At 32.2% G+C, this 20,131-nt stretch overlaps 3 protein-coding genes across 3 annotated transcripts; all 3 read left to right on the top strand.

The window, feature by feature from the left end:
* Nucleotides 1-2,388: 2,388 nt before the first annotated feature.
* On the top strand, nucleotides 2,389-3,211 carry LOC129896235 (calcium-binding allergen Ole e 8-like). Its single transcript, XM_055972091.1, has one exon. It carries the CDS (start codon nucleotides 2,468-2,470, stop codon nucleotides 2,969-2,971), a length of 504 nt encoding a protein of 167 aa, XP_055828066.1. The 5' UTR covers nucleotides 2,389-2,467; the 3' UTR covers nucleotides 2,972-3,211.
* Nucleotides 3,212-12,012: 8,801 nt separating this feature from the next.
* LOC129896516 (ras-related protein RABA6a-like) lies at nucleotides 12,013-14,444 on the top strand. Its single transcript, XM_055972442.1, has 2 exons — nucleotides 12,013-12,423; nucleotides 13,915-14,444. The coding sequence occupies exons 1-2, from the start codon at nucleotides 12,200-12,202 to the stop codon at nucleotides 14,369-14,371; spliced, it is 681 nt and encodes a 226-aa protein (XP_055828417.1). The 5' UTR covers nucleotides 12,013-12,199; the 3' UTR covers nucleotides 14,372-14,444.
* A 4,452-nt stretch (nucleotides 14,445-18,896) lies between these two features.
* LOC129893914 (secreted RxLR effector protein 161-like) lies at nucleotides 18,897-19,529 on the top strand. The gene has a single exon (XM_055969349.1). The coding sequence runs from the start codon at nucleotides 18,897-18,899 to the stop codon at nucleotides 19,527-19,529; it is 633 nt and encodes a 210-aa protein (XP_055825324.1).
* Nucleotides 19,530-20,131: the final 602 nt, after the last annotated feature.

Below are 20,131 nucleotides of genomic sequence, written 5' to 3'. Positions count from 1 at the left end.
ATCCTACCTTCTCGAGCCTTCACTTGTAGGATTATATTGAGTATGTTATAGTTATTCAATTTACATATGACAACTAAAAGAAAAAGATCTCTCTATAAAGTTTCGCTTTAGGCTCCCGAACTTGTTGAGACGGTCCTGCTTGAAGGTCAATATTTTTCGTGTCAGGTATCCAATGACGCCCTCTTGATGATATTAAACATCACGGTTAGAGCCAAAAATATGCTTGTTTTCCTTGCTCTTTTACTTGACAATTGAATGAACAGTAATAAAACTCAAAAACGAATTTATGATAATGTAAATTTATTACCCATAACGTAAAAGGGTAATTGCAACGAACTCCATTAAATAGATGACCTATACTATATGGTAAGTAATTTATTACAACTAAGTTAAATTACATTGCTAGCGTAAAGAACTGATGTGTTTAGCTTACACATTTTTAACTTACTTTTCACTTTTGTGTTTAGAAGTTACCAATGTTTGCAGCAAAGTTTTCACCAAAGTTCACTCAATTTTTTAGGTTCTCAAAAAAAGGATAGTTTGTAGTAAAAGCCATTAATTACGTTATTGGTAAGGTTTCCTTGCCAAATATTGAACTTTGATGATACAGCAAATTGTGAATATTAAATTAGGTTTTATTTGTTTCTTAACAGTGATTTTCCAATTTGGCATATTCGGTCACTATTTTTTTCCTCCTCTTGGGTACAGCTGACTCTGTTTAAAATTGTGAAAATATTAAATAGAATCCGCTCCTTCCTTAATAAGAAAAAACAAAGATTGAAGTAGAAACAACATCTGTGGCATATGTGCTAATGGCTTAGGTGGACGAGTAAAATTTTGAAGTTGGAATTTCGAATAATGGGTTGCTTTTAATACACAAATCAAGCGGCAACATTCGAAACAAATAATGATTCAACGGTATACACTATACAGTAAGACCTCTTTATACAATTATCATTTATAATAATATTTTATTATAACAATCAATTTTTTTAAGAACATTATATAAAGTAGAAGTAGGCATATTTATTCTTCGTGATAATTCGTATGAGATACACTTAATTTGATTTATATTATATCATGTAGAATTCATATTATGCAATGTAGAATGTGTATATTTACTTGTTTAATTTTATATAAGTTTAAGTATTTAATTGTAATCATCCAAAATTAGAGGCACAATATCAACTAAGCTCAAATTAAATTTCACATTTATATTATATAATTTTCATAACTGCATTTTGCTATATTAATCAAAAAATATTTAGTACTTCGTGTTGCGTGAACTTTAGGAATGAGAGATTCCAAGTGTTGATGAATAGTTGAATTAGAATGGGATTGTCAAGGAACAGGTGTTTATGAATGAAGTAGTTGCCGAGTTCTAATATTAAACGGTATAGTGAATAGTATTTTCTTTGTTTCATATTAATTGAATATTTTTTAAAAAATAATTATTTCGTATTAATATCTTTTATATTATTTTTATAATTAATTATTTTTAAAAGTGTAAAATTTATTTATAAAGTCTTAAGAAGTTTTTAAGAGGTTAATAAGTAAAATTATTTTTTATTTATAATTTTTTAATATATATGAAAAAAATAAAAATCAACTAGATGATAAGGTGGATTTTGAGATTAGGGCCCAACACGTCTTGCACACGCCTAACGTCATCGGCTTCCACTTGTGCTCCTCCTTTCCCCTATCCTCTTGAAATTTCCAAGTAATTCCCTAAAAATGTCTTTCTCATTATTAAATATCTATTTCTGGCTAACTAATCAAATCTTGAAAAAACAGAAAAAAAGTAAAGCAGACTATAAAGTTCTAGATAAAAAGGGGGAAGAATATTCCCATATCTTTATTTTTTAGTGTAATAATCGTTGTGGTTGGGTTAATTTGTGTATTAAAAATATATGTATTGAGTAATTTTGTCCCTCCCGGATGAAAAATAGTTAGTAATATGATATTAGCATATAATTCAAATTTATGTTAATATATTATCCTCAATTCAATTCATATGTTGTAGTGTTTGATAGGCTACAAATATCAAGGGTTAGCTCAATTTGCCAGAGGTTAAGAGACTTGTATGACAATGTTCATATTTGAGTTTCATGTTGAGCGAAGCTAGATAAGGAAAAAAGTTTTATGTAAAATTAAATGAAGTATATATAAATGATGATTGAATATACAAAAAATGTTTAATATTTTAACTTACCATGGTAATATTTTTAAGAAATCATTAAATAAATTTAAAAATTAAATTATTTGGAATTAGTACGTATCTCGAAATATAAAAAAGGAAGAATCATATTCTTTAAAAAAAACACGCAAAAAGTTTTAAATTCATTCCCCCACACGGCGGCCAAATTCTTTCCTTCCTATATATAGATATATTTTCCGCCATTATAACCACCATTATACAAGTCTTCCTCTTTTTCCTACTACTACTATTTCGTTTCAATCAACGCCAATGGCTGCTACCTACAATGTCAACAACTCCGTTTCAAAGCCTTCCCTTTACCTTCAGGATATGGACGAAGTCCAGAAAGTGTTCCAACGGTTCGACACTAACGGAGACGGCATGATCTCCCGCGAAGAGCTCTCTAGCGTCATCAATGCTCTTGGATCTGGTACATCTCCTGAAGAGGTCACTCGTATGATGGATGAAATTGATGCCGATAGAGACGGTTTCATTAGCCTCCAGGAATTTGCTGAGTTCTGCAAGGGAGACGTTAACAGCGTCGGTGACGGTGGCGTTAAGGAGCTTCGTGAAGCCTTTGATCTATACGATCAGGACAGTAACGGATTGATCTCCGCCGTTGAGCTTCACCAGATCCTGACTCGTTTGGGCGAAAGTTGCTCCGTTCAGGACTGTACCAAAATGATCGAGTCCGTTGATTCCGACGGCGACGGTTACGTTAACTTTGAAGAGTTTAAGAAGATGATGACTAATAATAGCAAGCAGGCTCTCTAGGTTTTTTCTTATTGTTAGTTTTTGTTTACTCTCCTTTTAGCGGCTGATATAAGGTGAGGCACACGGGATTATAGTGCGTCCCTTGATAGGGTACAGTTTCTACCTCTAACTGATGATAGTCGGAGAAACCGTAAGAAAAAACTTTAAGATGAATTTGTTAGGTTGACGCCGTTAACAGTAAATGTCGATTCTGAATTCAGTTTATCTGATGTTGATGAAATTTTAGTTTTTTGTCTCTGACATCTGTTTCTTCGTTTCCTGTGAAGAGTAAAATAAGCTTTGCCATTTTTTTTATCCAGGAGAAATAGCTCTTAGTACTGGACGAGGGTAGAATGTACAAGTCCTGCCTTGGACGTAGAAAATTTATTTTCAATAAATTAAAGGAAAATAATGATAATAAAATAGCAAAATAAATAGATCAAATGAACCAATAAGTAAGTGAGAATTGAAGAAGAAAATAATATATGCCAAGACTAGATAATACTAAATAAAGAGAAGATGAGGAAGGGATTGACCACTTGGCTAAATAAAGAGAAGATGAGGAAGGGATTGACCACTTGGCTATCCCATAGAAAAGTCCAATAACACTCGATTAAGTCATATTATATCTAATCACTTTTTTTCGTTCTTTTTTTGATCTACCTCTCCCTGTATGCAAGTTTAAACTATCCCAATGATAGGAGAAGAAATGAAGGGAAATTGCTATTACACACAAAAAAAATACATCCATGTTTCATGTGCTTTAGAATCCAAATTATTACTCAATTTTTATGTAATAAAATTACTAGCATTTCTTTATGAAGTTGTTCTACTAGTAATTTAATGATTTTATAGTACTATTGATAATTCAAAGTTGCGACCCGATGCGGCAATTATTTGCCACTTTCCAGATATTGGGGAAGTGTCCTTTTACTCGTTTACACTGGAGGAAAAATATTGGGCAGTACCTATTTCATTAGCGCGCTGTTTCGCTTTCAATAGCGGCGGAAGTAGACTTTATTTCAACTTTTAAGACCTGTATATTTGAAATTCTGTTTTTACCATTAATATACTACCAGTCTACCTATGTGATTACATATTGTCCAATTTCATTTGCAATAGAGTTTACCAAGGTTAGCTCGTGCTTAAAAATGTGCGCATCATGTACATATGTGATATATATTATCAAATTCTTCATTTTCCTCTCAATTTTGATGTGGAATAGGAAGTGTCCCCAGCTCTAGTACCCATATTTGTTATGGCTTAAGCTCATGACACGTATTGTTCATTTTAACCTAACAAATCTCATAAATTTGTCTCGCTATGCCATCATTAAAGTCCGAAAGCACGGGTATTATATGATATTATGTTATGACTTATAAATCTCTTTCATTTTCCTCTCCCAATTCCCATGTGAGATTCATTAAGTGTAACATGCCTCTCTTCTTGAAAAGTTTGTCGATCCTTCTATTTGTCTCACCCTCCGTCAGAGCGTTAGTGCTTTCATATTCTGGAATTTTGTGAGTTTATGCTCAGATTAACAATTATCTAGGGGTGTCAAATGGACGGATTGAGTTGAAATTGAGAATATTAAAATGAGTTAAATAAAAATCGGATTGGGTCATGACCCGTCCAAATTTACTTTGGGCTCAAATGTGTTGAGCTCAATTGGGCTATAATTCAGGTTGGGTCATGACCCGTCCAATTTGATCCGCTCAATCACAATAATTTTAACATGTTATTATTTATCTTTTATAACCATAATTTGAATTTCAACTCAAGAAAATAAAAATAAAAATTTAGAAATGGATAGATTAATCCTAAAAGATATAAAATAGATAATAATTCATACCTTTAATATAAGAATATACATTACACCAATGCAAATAAAAAGTCTCAAAACGGATTGAAATTGGAGATTAAGTTGGGCACAATTGAAGATTCTTTTAAAATGGATTACCCGCTTGAATGGGTTGAGATTGAACCCAATACAAATTATCTTAAGCCCAATCCATAAAAATTTAGGCGGATTGAAAGAATTATCTTTATTTGGGCTCATTTTGACACCTCTACAATTACCTATGGTCCATGAAAAGATATATTAGAGGAAAATATAGAAGGTGAAAGCCCAACGAGTTACATATCAGTAAAGGGTCGTTTGATTTGGATAAAAGTCATGCTGGGATAAGTTATTATGAGATTAGTTATACTGAGATTAGTTTTTATTACTTGTTTGGTTGGTCATATTCAAAGTTATATTCATTGCATAATTTCTAAGAATAAGTTGTTTGTTTACCAAAATACCCTCCATCTTATTTAACTATTTTTTTTATATTTTATTTGCAAGCTTTAGTTATTCATTCCTAAAAATAAAATTTTCATCTTATTTAACTTTAAAAAAAATGTTCATCTTATTTAGCTTTAAATAAAATTTCTATCTTATTTAACTTAAAAATAAAACTTTCCTTTTATTTAGCATAAAAATAAAACTTTCATCTTGTTTAGCTTAAAAAGAAAACTTTCATTATAAGTTTATTAAAGTAAAAGAAATTTTGTAATTAAAGTTATCTACATTTTAATTGATATATAAAATATAATTTTTAAGTTAGTAATAAACTATTTAATTAAAAATATGTAATTTAACAGTGGAGTGAACATTTTAAGAGAAATCAAAATATAAATAAACATAAGAATTAGACAAATAAATTCAACTTATAATATATTCATAAATAGAAATTGTATTATAAAATATAATTTTTAATAGAAAATAATATTATCATAAAAACAATAATTAATTAAGTCTATGAATATTATTATCAATGTATTTAAAAATTATATAAATATACATGAATGTAAAAGTGGTGTATAAAAAAAATTCAAGCAAATATTTTTGTTATTTTATATCTTTATCCTAAGATAAGTTATTCTAGAATTAGTATTTCATCCCCAGAAAGGAATAACTTATCTCACTACTAATTGTTAATCCTAAAATAAGTTATTTATTCTTTACAACTAAACAAGAAATTAAAACCTTTTAAAAATTATTCCGAAATTAATTCCTCTTATCCACCCCTAAGCGCTATTATTAGGAACACACTTGAGGTGTCCATTGTCAAGGAGATGACTAAACAAGAAGTAGACTGGGCAAAGTAAAAGAACATGAATAATGATCTCTGTCCGGTTAGATTATCTTAATTAGGTGAGTACATTTGCCATCAATTTTTTAGTTTCAAAAAATTGATGTATAAATTAATTTTAAAAAGAGATAAGTATTTGAAAATACTCTTAGATTTAACGTGAATTATTATTTTAATCTTTCAATTATTGTCTAATATTATAAACACCTTTCTATTTGATTAAGTAAATTAAAAACATCCCCTCATACTCGTGTTATCCACTCATAAGTATATGTAAAACAAATTGCTGATGTGACTTACATGTAGATATATATAGTAAAAAAATAATTAAATGTTAAAATTTAGCAATAAAAAAGTGAAGAAGAACTTCTCATTTTTTTTCTTATCCCACCCCATCCCCTACCCAGTTACCCCAACCCCACCACCAACCCATCCCTCACCGCCCCCCTTTCCCCACGAAAAATATTTTTTTAATAATTTTTTTTTAAAAAAAAATTATTTATCCCACACCACTGTCTAGTGTCTACCCTGAATCACCCCTCCTCCCTCTAAAATTTCTTTTTTTTTTCTTAACCCATCTCCGCCCCTCCCTCCCCACCCCCCAAAAAATATTTGGGGATGGGTGGATAGTGAGGTGGTGGGGTTGGGGTACTGAATAGAAGTAATGGGGTGGGGTAGTAAAAAAAGGTGTTTTTTTTTAAAAAAGGGATTTTTTTTTTTAATTGCTAAATTCTTAGCATTTAATTATTTAAAATATTTTTAATTGTGTATATCTATATGTATGTCATATCAGCAGAAAATTTTACTTATGTACTTGGATAAATGACACGTGGCATAAGAAGGATGATTTTATATCACTTAATCAAGTAAAAAGGTACTTTTGAATTTGTCAATAATTAAGGAATTAAAGTAATAAATCACATTAAATTTGTAGGTATCTCTTTTAAAAACAATAGGAAAAATAGAAAGAAATGTGCTGACCGAATGCAGTCGTTGAGGTTAAAACAATGTATATGTATGTGGAGGGAGGGATAAGACGGATTACCGCATCATTTTGACACCTAAATAGTAAATCTTTTTATCTCAAATTAGATAACACCTTTCAAATTTGGACATTCAAATAATTTTTTCTTTAATCATCTGAAAAGATGAAGAATATTGAAGGCGGCGGCTCCAGGGGATGGTTAAATTAAAGGAGTTCTGGAAGCTGATACTTTTTTTGACTCTCTGCAACTTGAATTTCTGGAAAACGGTCAATTTCTGGAGACCCGCTCGTTTGCCACTCCTCAGAGTAATTCTACTTCTCGGGGATGGGCCGAGTGGGCTGGATTTAGTCTACACCTTTAATGGGCTATATTATCAGCCCAAATCCATCCTAATCAATCATCCAATACCTACATATTACAGATGGGCTTTACTTTTAAACAAAAAAGGAAAAATTAGTGAATTAGTCAAAATTCTCAACTTATTTATTGAAAATGACTACAGTTTAAAAAAATTATCAATAATATTTATATTATAGTTCTATAGAAAATTAATAGTATCCAAATTTAGTTTCTAATTTTTCTCAACTTGTTTTTAGAGAAATAAAAAAAAATTAATTGTAAAGTGATCCACTTCTTAATGATCACGTTTCTTTCCCCCATTTTCTATTTTCTCTATAAAAAAAAATTCAACTCCTACTTATCTCATTTCCTTCTTCTCTATTTTTTTCAAATTTTTCAAAAATTAATTGTAAAGTGACCCACTTCTTAATGGTAGATTTTTATTGACTTGTATTATCTATCATTTCTCATTATTTGAATCTTACTAAATCTATTTTTATATTTAGTATTTTCTTAATAATATTTGTATTCATTAATATTATCATTATATCCGTAAATTTTAAGATTATTGTATCTTTTAACAAATAATATTCATTCCAATATATAGGCTTATTATAGTTATATTCATATTAGTGTGTATTCAATTCAGATGTATGCCACTTATATATGGAATTTTATCTACAATATTAAAATATATTCAATCTCAATGTATGTCATTTAATTAGTTATAGTAATTTGATATCTTTTAAATCTGTATTTTTGTTAATAGTAATTGTATCCTTAAATTATATTTATAGTTTAAATGAAAATGATATCTTTTATTTATCATTTATTTTGTATTTATCATTTAGTATTGTATATTTTTCATGCAAATTGTATTTCATTGCATTTTTGTATTCTTTCTGAATATTTATAGATAAGTAGATCTGTATTCCATTATACTTGATTTGTATTTCAATACTTTTTTGTATCCTTACTGAATATTTATAAACAAGTAGATCTGTATTTCATTGTATATGATTTGTATTTCATTGCATTTTTTGTATCCTTTCTGAATATTTTATAGCCTAGTAGATCCGTATTTCATTCAACCCACTTTGTATTTCATTTCATTTTTGTATCTTTTCTGAACTATGGTCCAATTTTTTATCACCAGACCATCTTTTTGTTTTATGTATCATTTTCTCAAGTTATATTCATTTTCTATAAGCATGCTTGATGTGTTTTTCGGATCAATCTCCTTTTTGTAGCCACAAATTTTAACAAACAAATTGCATTTACACAAGCATTAAAGATCATTAGTGGAGGATGATGGAGGAAGAGAGAAAACTGATAATTGAATTCACATATTTAGATCTTCTAATAAGTAACGTAATTAATATTTACCATAGTTGAAAGATAATTTTTCATAATTTTCTCCAATCTGTTTTTAATTACTTGTATTCTATTAAGTAAAAAAAATAAAATACAAAAAGTGTTAAAATAACAAGTCAAATTATTACAATTTTCAATAAATATTAAAATGTAACTAGAAAGTCCTATTAAATACTAAATTGCTGTTTTGAAAATTTTCTCAACAAAAATCTATTATATTTCCATATTTCTATATGTAGCTTTCAGGCTTGCTCCACTTTGTGCATGACCTCTCTACTCTAAGAAAAGGGTCATATTTACTATTGTACTTTAAGAAAATGATTATATTTGTCATTCGTCATATTTTTTTTTAATATATTTGTCCCTTAACATCCAATTTTAAGCACATATTTAATCTTAAACTGTTAAGTGTCATGTCTCTCAGTTTTATCATTCTACGTGGCGTCTACATGGATATATATATATATATTCCACTTAAAATTTTCTCATAGTTTAATTATTATACTCAGTGTTTTAAAAAACATTTTTGGAGCGAGCCCCGGGGCGGGGCCTATCAAAAACGCTCTGGGGCGCAAATTGAAGGCGTAGACCCCTAGGGAGTAAGTCTTAGAATTTGGGACGTAAGCCTCGGACATAAAAACGTAAGTCTTGGGCGTAAAAACGTAAGTCTCGGGCATTAATTTCATTTTTTGGTTTTTAATCCATCTCTGCTTTAAATCATATTTTTTATTATTGGTGTAGTGATATTTATATTTCATATTATCATGTTTTTAAGGTTTTAGTGATTTATTCTAAAATGTATAAATTTACTCATATAGAACATGACATTGCTATAAATAATTTTTAAATAATCATGTGTGAAATTGATAGAATAGATTTTTCATAGCGCAATATTCCTTGAGACAATTTTATCAATTTTTTGTCATTACACTTACACTTTTTATCTTTCTTCTTCTTTAAAATATATAAATAATAATTAATGCAAATATTAATTGAGGGTGAGAATAACTAGTAAATGTGAAGATAAATGTTAATTTTATCATAAAAATTATTTTGGCTATTATCATAATGGAAATTATAATACTTTTTTCTATATTATTAATTACGAATACCTTTATCAAATAATAATTATGATATTTTTTTCCTATATTATTGGTTATTTATTAAAATTTATTTGTAAAATCATTAAAATTTTTACTTTTCCTTATTTTCTAAGTAATAAAATTATAAAATTGAATTTATATAAGAGGTACGCCCCGTAGATCCATGGGACTTACGCCCCGTGTCTCAAGGCTTACACTTCGCCCCATACTGCATAAAACACCTCACTTTACGGCCCCATCTTTTAAAACACTATTATACTCACCCATTAAACCAATTAAACCCATAAAATCCTACTCCTAATACTTTCATTGTCACTTTTCTAGAGAAAACCACGATCCTTTGAACACTATTAAACTCAAAAGTTCAAGATGAAGAGCATTTGATGCTTCTTCATTTTTCATTATTTTTGGGTCATTTTTTAATGAAAAAATTAGTAGTACTTTTTGGGGGGGTTTCTGATTTATTGTGGCTAACAGAGCTGTGATGTTGAGATGAGAAGAGTTGTAAACAAACACACAAATCTTTGTTTTGACAGCACTGTATGAATTTTCTTTCTCTTTATATGTATAATCATTTTTATATCATTATAAAAGCCCAAAAGACGTGATTAAGCGATTCTTTGTGCGAAGCTTCTCTGTTGATCAAAGACATAGTTGAGCAGCTTTCTTTCTCTGGAGAAAGTGACAGTGAAATAGCATTAGGAGTTGAGTTTTATGTAATGGGTGGATTTAATAATTTAGTTAGGAGGAAATTTTAGGTGGAATAAATACACACATATACATAGGCGTGCCACATAGACACCACACCACCTAAGATGATAAAATGTGTTAGAACACAACACTTAACAGTTCAAGAATAAATATATGTCTAAAATTTGATATTAGAAGCAAATTTCTCAAAAAAATAAAACAAAAGACAAATATAATTCTTTTCTAAAAATACAGGGCAAAAAAATGACCCTTGACTTGCTCTAGTTAGTGCATGACCCTCATCTGTGACTTAAAACTTTTCAATAATTTCGTTGCTGGCATTTCTCCAATCAGTCCTCAGTGGTCAAAAATAGGTAAATTATTAGGTAGAAACAAAGTTTAGAAAATTATTATGTTGGTCACATGAATACAGTGACTATTCTTTTTGTCCACCTCGAATATAATTTTTGAACTTTTTCATTAAATAAAAAATTACATGAGTGAATATTTTATTGCTTCCCTACTAAAAAAAATCTATATCAGTTATAGTGGCTAGATTGTACGATTCTACTTGTAACATATACATTATTATTCTCTTTTGTTTCTTAGAATTTAGATAATCCTTTCCTCTATTGACTTGATTTGATACCAAACACATTGGTATTATGGTTGAATGTCGGAGTATTCAATTTCATTACCAACAGTTAGGTTAAAATCCTTTTTTCTTTTTCCTAAAAAGAAAAGGATTAGGAATGATTGTTCATTTTATTACTTTATTCTTAAGATGCCTCTTAACTATGTAGGATAATCACATAATTTTTAGCCCCACTCCCACCCCCCACCTGGCCCATTGCTAATTTGACAGTTGGGTGAGGAACCCCCAATCATGAAGCATGGGAGCAAGCAATTATTCACAAATTAAAAAATAAGAAAAAATAAGAGGCAGTAGTACATATGGATCAATTTATTTGGTTACTGGTAAATTAAATTTAGTTGTCAACATTCTGGTTAGCACTACAAATTAAGTGGATGTCACCTAATGACTATAAGGTTTCAACTTTAATATATTATACTTGATTGATAGAGTAAAAACCTTTTACGCAGCTTAATTTAATTTATTACTTTATTAATAGAGTAAAAAGCTTTTACACAATTTACTATATTTTAATTTATTATAGTAAGTGATTTGATAATGTGAAAACAAAAATACAAAATAATAATAATAAAAAAATCTGAAAAAGATGGAATATATGCAACCTCAATATATAGAAATTAAGCTAAAAATTAATGGGGCTTTTCAATAGCTTTGTTTGACAAAATAATAATTGCATTAATAAAAAACAATTAATAGACTTAGAAGAACATAATTATTAAACAAAGAACCTCAATAATGTCATTATCCACATGGTATACACTCATTGCCCTTTTTTTCTTTCCCCTAGCCATTTCCAAAGGAGTCCTCATGGCTTTGGTTTCACATTTATGTGTGTGTGATTATGACATGAACTCATTAATTTCCTTCTTCTTCTTCTCCAATTCTCCTCTTCTTTCCTCTTTCTTTCTTGTTGATCTTTTGTATTTTATATATATTAGTGTTCCTATACTTGATTAATTCTTATTATGAGTATGGGAGATTCATTTGATGAAGAGTGTGATTATTTATTCAAGGCAGTTCTTGTTGGAGACTCTGCTGTGGGAAAATCAAATCTTTTATCAAGATTTGCAAGAGATCAATTTCAGCTGGATTCTAAGCCAACCATAGGTGTGGAGTTTGCTTATAGAAATATTAGAGTTGGTGATAAACTAATCAAAGCTCAAATTTGGGACACTGCTGGACAAGAAAGGTACCCAACTTTTATTTTTATGTATAATTAATATATATATTTTTTATTGTTAATCTTTCTCTCTTCAACAATCGATCTTTCATTCCTAAACAAAGTCTTAACACAATTTTTGGACTTTTTATGTGTGTTCCTATTATGATCATAGCTATTGAATTAGTGTAAGTTTTGGGCAAGTGTTAGGATTCTCCCTTTAAAACTTTTATTTATCTTTTTGGCCAATTTCAAGTCCGACATACAATAAAAATCCTTTATAACAATCATAATCTATAATAATATTTTATTATAATAATTAAATTTTATTGGAATTGATTTTTCATGTTATATATGTTATATTATATGTAGTGGCATAGCGCCGTAGCCATATGTAATAAAGGGTGACCTATCAAAAATTATTTTTATACATATATAATAAATCTTAAACATCTTTAATGAAATTTTTGACGCCACTAATTATATGTTTAGCAACCAAAAAATAATGTTCAAACGATTCTATTATGGAAAGTCTGAACTATATATAGTTAGCTGCAATAATATCTCGAAACCTTTTTTTCCTGCGTATTAACAATATATTTATGGAGGAAAAGTTTGGTCTTGTTGTGAGAGTACCTTAAAATACCTACAAAATGGAAATTGAGAAAAAACAGGTGGAACTTGCAAGAGTTGTAATTGAAGGGCTAAATCATAAATGATATTTCAACATCAGTCCAAACCGGCCCAATTAACCTATGAACCTTATCTACACGCATCTAAAAACAAAAAAGTCTAAAAGTATTGACACCAGCTCATTTGACATGAACGATAAATTTGACAAAAATATATATTTAAAATTAATGTGACTTTGTTTTTTCTTTTGTCGGAGAAAAGAACAATATTATATTCGCTATTCGTTACACCAATTCAAATAATTGTTTCAAATTTCAATAATGGTAAATTCAAAAAAATTATTAAAAATATTTAAAATTTAATATATTAATAAAAAATAATTATTATTTTATATATTACGTATAATTTTTTACTACGAAGCTACGTCACTGAATTTCAATATATATGTATATCCAATCTTCATTTAATTGGCAAGTCGCATTATCACGAAAAGCAATGGGACGTCGTCAATACTTTATTAATTTTTTATAAATATTTTAAGTTCATGGTGGAGTATATCTAGAATAGCCTATTAGAAGTATTAAAAAATGTTTAATGTGATCTCAAATTTCAATGTTTAATAAGTGGATATTTGACAAATATCCAATTCTAATCGAATCAAAACTTGTAAATGGATGTTAATTTCTTTTTAGGGTAAATTTAACACGTAGAAGGATGTTTTATTTACTTAGCTAGATGAATGTTCCTTGGTGTAGTTTTTTTTTTAAATCATACAAAGGGTTAAGTGTTTGATTTTATATGAATGTGAGTGTTTGATTATAAAATATACAGTGTGTATTTATGACTGAATCCTATTACATAGTGTTTTTGAGTATTTGTTTCATGCAGGTTTAGAGCCATAACAAGTTCATATTATCGCGGAGCTCTTGGTGCTTTACTTGTCTACGACATAACAAGAAGGACAACATTTGAAAATTTAAGAACATGGCTGCACGAACTTAGGGAATATGGAGATTCAGACATGGTAATTGTTCTTGTTGGTAACAAATCTGATTTGTCCAATTCTGCAAGAGAAGTGAATATTGAAGATGGACAAAGCCTTGCACAATTAGAAGGATTATCTTTTTTGGAAACATCAGCAATGGAAAATTTGAATGTGGAAGAAGCATTCCTTCAAATGATCAACAAAATTCATGAAATTGTAAGCCAAAAGAGCTTAGAAGCTAAGATGAATGAAGCAACTACACCAAGGTCACTTCATGAAGGGAAAAAATTAGAAATTATCAACCTGATGGATAACGAAGTAACGGCCACCAAACAAAATGTTAATTGTTGTTTATACTGAGTTTACTAATTGATTGTAATTTCTTTTGACATATTATAAAGTTGGAGAAAAAAAAAGGGTCATACTTTAATTACTTTTGGCACGCAGCATCCTCCATGAAAGTAATGTTTTATATTATAGAAGATATTTTATGTTTGACAGTGACTCATTAGATTTAAGCATCAGATTTTTAAGCTTCTGTTAACCATATGCAAGCTACCATGGTTAATAGTTTGTTAGATATGGTTAATAGTTTGTTAGAAGTTAGTTGAAGTTGAAGGTTGTTAGAGGTTAGTTGTAGGTTGATAGTGACTTGTAACTAACTAATCTAACTCTATAAATACAACTCACTCACACCACATGAAGAGTGAGTGCATATGCATAATGTGATCATTTTGGATAGCAATGTAATCTTCTCACTTCTCCTATTCTTCTCTGCAACTTTCTCTGTTTTCTTTCTTCTGCTGCACCTGCAGCTTCTCGCTTCTTCAACTTCCATTAGTTCTTCTCGTCTAACTCGTCTTGACTCATATAGTCGTCTAACAAGACTCCATCATCAAAGTTATTATGGTATCAGAGCATTTGGTAAGTTTCTAGAACTGGAAACCGAGAAGTGCAGGTGCTCGTCTTGAAAGGAGTTTGAGTCGCAGTAAATTTTCAGCATTTCAGCATTCTCAATTTTCGAAGAAAGTTCAATGGTGAATCTAGATGAAGCTGGTGAAGCTGCAACTGGAAGATGAGGTGCTGAGAATTTCAACTCAAACACAGCAGCATCTGAGCTGGTAATACCAAACATTGATCACAATCATCCTCTCTTCTTGCATCAAAATGATACTCCAGGTAGCTCATTAATTTCTCTTCAACTAGTTGGTTCAGAGAATTACGCGATCTGGAGTACATCAATGAGAATTGGATTAATAGGCAAGAGTAAACTTGGATTCATTGATGGTAGATATCCTAAGTCTAAGTTTGGACCTGAGTTGTCTGATGCTTGGGAGAAGTGTAATGCTGTAATCCTCTCTTGGATTATGAATGCAGTTCGACCAGGATTGCTGGGAACTGTGGTGTATGGAGGAGATGCACACAAAGTCTGGTGTGATCTAAAGGAAAGATTTGACAAGATAAATGGAGCTCATGTGTATCAACTCCATAAAGAAATTCATGGTCTAAGTCAGGGAACCATGTCAATTTCAGATTACTATACAAAACTCAAAAGTTTGTGGAATGAATATGATTCAATTATGCCTTGTCCAGGTTGTTCGTGCCCTGAGTCTAAGAAGTTTCAAGATCACTATGAGTATCAAAGGTTACTAGAGTTCCTAATGGGACTAAATGAAACCTACTCTGCAGTTAGAGGACAAATTTTGATGCAGTCTCCAACTCCAACTCTTAACAAAGCCTTCTCCCTTGTCATGGATCATGAAAGTCAAAGGAACATAGCACACACTAACTATGAATCACCCCTGCCTAAACTGATGGAAAGTACTGCATTGTTTAGCCAAAAAGGGAGTGGTCATAGTTTTGGTAATGGGAACTCTGGTCATCAATCTGGTGGAGGTGGTGGTAATCCAATTAGAAGTCACTATGAAGCTCAGTTTAATTCTCAGAAACTACAAAAACCTGTTATTACCTGTGAGGTGTGTGGCTACAGAGGTCACACTAAAGAGCAATGCTTCAAAGTCAAAGGATATCCAGTTGGCTGGAGATCCAAGAAGAAATTGGTAGTTCTACACCTAGCTCTAGTTCCTTTGCTAATCAAGTTACAGTTGCTCAAAGTGCAGGCTTATCACACAATGAAGAGCCTAGTGCAGCATACAAGCCACCTGCAGCTTTCTTCACAAAAGAACAATATCAGCAAATAATGCAGCTACTAACTAAAGGCAGTGATACTGGTGGAGAGCATTCAGCCAAAGCAGCCACAACAGGTAGAGTTTTGTCAACTCTAGTGTCCAAATATGTAAATAAGGAGTGGATAGTTGACACAGGAGCCACTAACCATATGACGTCTCAGTTGTCATCACTAGAAAATTATACCTCAGTGTCTAAGCCTAAAAGAAGGCATGTACTACTACCAACAGGAAATGTTGCATTAGTGTCTCATGTTGGCAGCACAAAAGTCTTTGGAGATCAAGTTATTGACAATGTTCTCTTTGTTCCTGAGTTCAAATGCAACCTCTTATCTGTGTCACAACTAACTAAGGAGCTTCAATGCATGGCAGCCTTCTTTTCTAATTTTTGTGTCTTTCAGGATCTCTACAGTGGACAGGTCAAGGGGATTGGTAGAGAAGATGAAGGACTCTACATCCTCAAGGAAGGCTTTCACCATACTGATTCTACTCAGAGGAGATGCAGTACCTCTACAGCTCAAGTGTCTTCTACTACTAGTGCTGTATATGGTAGTAGTTCTGAGTCAAGTACACTGTGGCATAGCAGGTTAGGACATGCTCCTATTGATGTAATAAGAAGGTCCCCTAGTCTCTCAGGAGTAGATATCTCTAACAGCTCACCTTGTACAGTGTGTCCATTAGCAAAACAAACAAAAGTTCCTTTTCCTGTAAGCATTCACACTTCAAAGGCACTCTTTGACTTGGTGCATTGTGATATTTGGGGACCTTATAGAGTACCTACTTATAATGGAATGAAATACTTTGTTACTGTAGTAGATGACTACTCCAGATTCACTTGGCTATTTCTTCTCACAGCTAAATCTGATACTATAGTTGTGATGAGACATATTTTTGCTCAAATCCATAATCAGTTTTCAACTTGTGTTAAAGTACTTAGAACTGATAATGGGACTGAATTCATGAGCACAGCCTTTCAGTCCATGCTGTCAACTCTGGGAATCTGTCATCAAACCACATGTGTTTACACTCCTCAGCAAAATGGTGTAGTAGAAAGGAAACACAGAACTATCTTAAACATGGCAAGAGCTTTGAGGTTCCAGGCATCAGTACCCTTGCAATTTTGGGGAGAATGTGTTACCACAGCTGTCTATATCCTTAATAGACTTCCATCTAAACTGTTATCTTATAAGTCTCCCTTTGAGATACTGTATCAACATCCTCCATCCCTCTCTCATATCAAAATTTTTGGTTGCCTATGTTATGCTACTTGTCCAGCCATTACTGATAAGTTCTCTCCTAGAGCTATACCTGCTGTACTTATGGGATACTCCTTGTCTCAAAAGGGCTATATTCTGTATGATCTACATACTAAGTCCTTCTTTGTGAACATGCATGTTGTGTTCAAAGAAGACATGTTCCCTTTTAAAGACTTTCAAACCTCATCCAATCCCATTTTTCCTGTATTAACTCTAGTACAACCTGATAATGATCTTCCACCTACTAGCCAGTCACCTGATGATCCTCCTCAAGACTCTCAGCTACCAATTACTCCTGAAATCCATTCTCCACTTCCATCTCCCACAGCAGCTCCTCCCAGAAGGTCCTCCAGATCAACCAAACCTCCTATCTGGCTTCAGGATTTTGTTACTAAGTCCAAAAGCCACTCTTTTCTATTTCCAGTTTCTGACTTTGTTAGCTACAAACATGTGTCTTCATCTTACAGCTCCTGCATCAAGACATTCTCAGCTATCTCAGAGCCCTCTTCTTATCATGAAGCTGCTCTTGACCCTCAGTGGATCCATGCCATACAGCAGGAAATAGATGCCTTAATGGACAACAACACTTGGAGTCTGGTGGATCTCCCTCCTGGTAAGAAGCCTATTGGTTGTAGATGGATCTACAAAGTAAAATACAAATCTACAGGTGAAGTGGAGAGGCATAAGGCCAGGCTAGTTGCTAAGGGGTATAGCCAACAAGAGGGGCTTGATTATGGGGAAACTTTCAGCCTTGTGGCTAAAATGGTTACTGTGAGATCCATTATTGCACTTGCTGCTTCAAAGGGTTGGCTCATCCATCAGATGGATGTTCACAATGCCTTCCTTAATGGTGATTTGTTAGAGGATGTCTACATGACCATTCCTCCTAGGTTTGCTAGACAGGGGGAGAACACTAAAGTCTGCAAACTTCACAAGTCTCTATATGGCCTCAAACAAGCACCAAGGCAGTGGAACTTTAAGCTAACACAGTCTTTACTTCGGCTGGGATTCCATCAAAGTCACTATGATTACTCACTCTTCACTAGACATGATAAACATGATATACTTATTGTGCTGGTATATGTAGATGATCTTTTGATCATTGGTAGTAACCAGGACATCATCAGAGACACCAGAAAAGACCTACAGAAAGAGTTCAAAATGAAGGATCTAGGAGAGCTTAAATTCTTCCTAGGGATTGAATGTGCCAGATCAAGCAAAGGGATCCACATGTCTCAAAGGAAATATGCTCTTGAATTAATAGCTGAGTGTGGTCTAGGGGGAGCTAAACCTGCAGCAACTCCCTTGGAACAGAATCAGAAGCTTACATCTGCATAATATGATGAGTGTGTTGGAGGTATAGGTAATGAGGGACATGAAGATCACAAACTTCAGGATCCCAGCAGGTACCAAAGACTGGTAGGAAGACTTCTAGATCTGACCATGACTAGACCTGATTTAGCCTTCTCAGTTCAGGTTCTGAGTCAGTTCATGCACTGCCCCAAAGAGTCTCACATGGAAGCTGCATTGAGAGTGGTTAGGTACATAAAAGAAGCCCCTGGTCTTGGACTACTAATGCCTGCGGAAGACACCAACAAGCTTCTAGCCTACTGTGACTCAGATTGGGGAAGCTGCCTGGAAACAAGAAGATCTGTAACTGGCTACTTGGTCAAGCTTGGTGGAGCACTGATATCTTGGAAATCTAAGAAACAGGAGACTGTATCCAGAAGCTCAGCTGAAGCTGAGTTTAGAAGCATGGCTCACTGTGCTGCTGAAGTTACATGGCTTGTAGTGCTGTTTGAAGAACTTGGCATACACATTGAGTTTCCTATAACCATGGTGTGTGACAGCAAAGCAGCTATTCAAATTGCTGCCAATCCTATCTTCCATGAAAGAATCAAACACATAGACATTGATTGCCATTTTGTAAGAGAAAAGATCAACCAAGGTATGCTGAAAACAGAATTCACACATACCAAAGATCAACTAGCCGACTTGCTCACCAAGAGTCTTGGCAAGGGCCAACATCAACTGCTGGTGAAGGAACTTGGAGTCATGAACTTGTTCAAACCATGAGCTTGAGGGGGAGTGTTAACCATATGCAAGCTACCATGGTTAATAGTTTGTTAGATATGGTTAATAGTTTGTTAGAAGTTAGTTGAAGTTAGTTGAAGGTTGTTAGAGGTTAGTTGTAGGTTGATAGTGACTTGTAACTAACTAATCTAACTCTATAAATACAACTCACTCACACCACATGAAGAGTGAGTGCATATGCATAATGTGATCATTTTGGATAACAATGTAATCTTCTCACTTCTCCTCTTCTTCTCTGCAACTTTCTCTGTTTTCTTTCTTCTGCTGCACCTGCAGCTTCTCGCTTCTTCAACTTCCATTAGTTCTTCTCGTCTAACTCGTCTTGACTCATATAGTCGTCTAACAAGACTCCATCATCAAAGTTATCAGCTTCTTCTTTCGTCTCATTATGAAATAACTCAATAGTGTTTTTTTAAAAAAAAACAAGAATAAGTCTGTTATATATACATTAAAAATTTGATCATATATATATTTGAATTTACTTCTTCATCCCCTAACTCTATCGTAGCAAGTGGATAGATTGTACACACAATTGCGTCTTTGATATGTCAAACTAGATAAGATATGTTTATATAATTAAGAGG

The sequence above is a fragment of the Solanum dulcamara genome, chromosome 7, assembly GCF_947179165.1.
Source record: "Solanum dulcamara chromosome 7, daSolDulc1.2, whole genome shotgun sequence".
Taxonomy (NCBI): Eukaryota; Viridiplantae; Streptophyta; class Magnoliopsida; order Solanales; family Solanaceae; genus Solanum; species Solanum dulcamara.
Note: the sequence above shows the minus strand (reverse complement) of the source record. Positions and strands in the feature narration are given on the sequence as shown.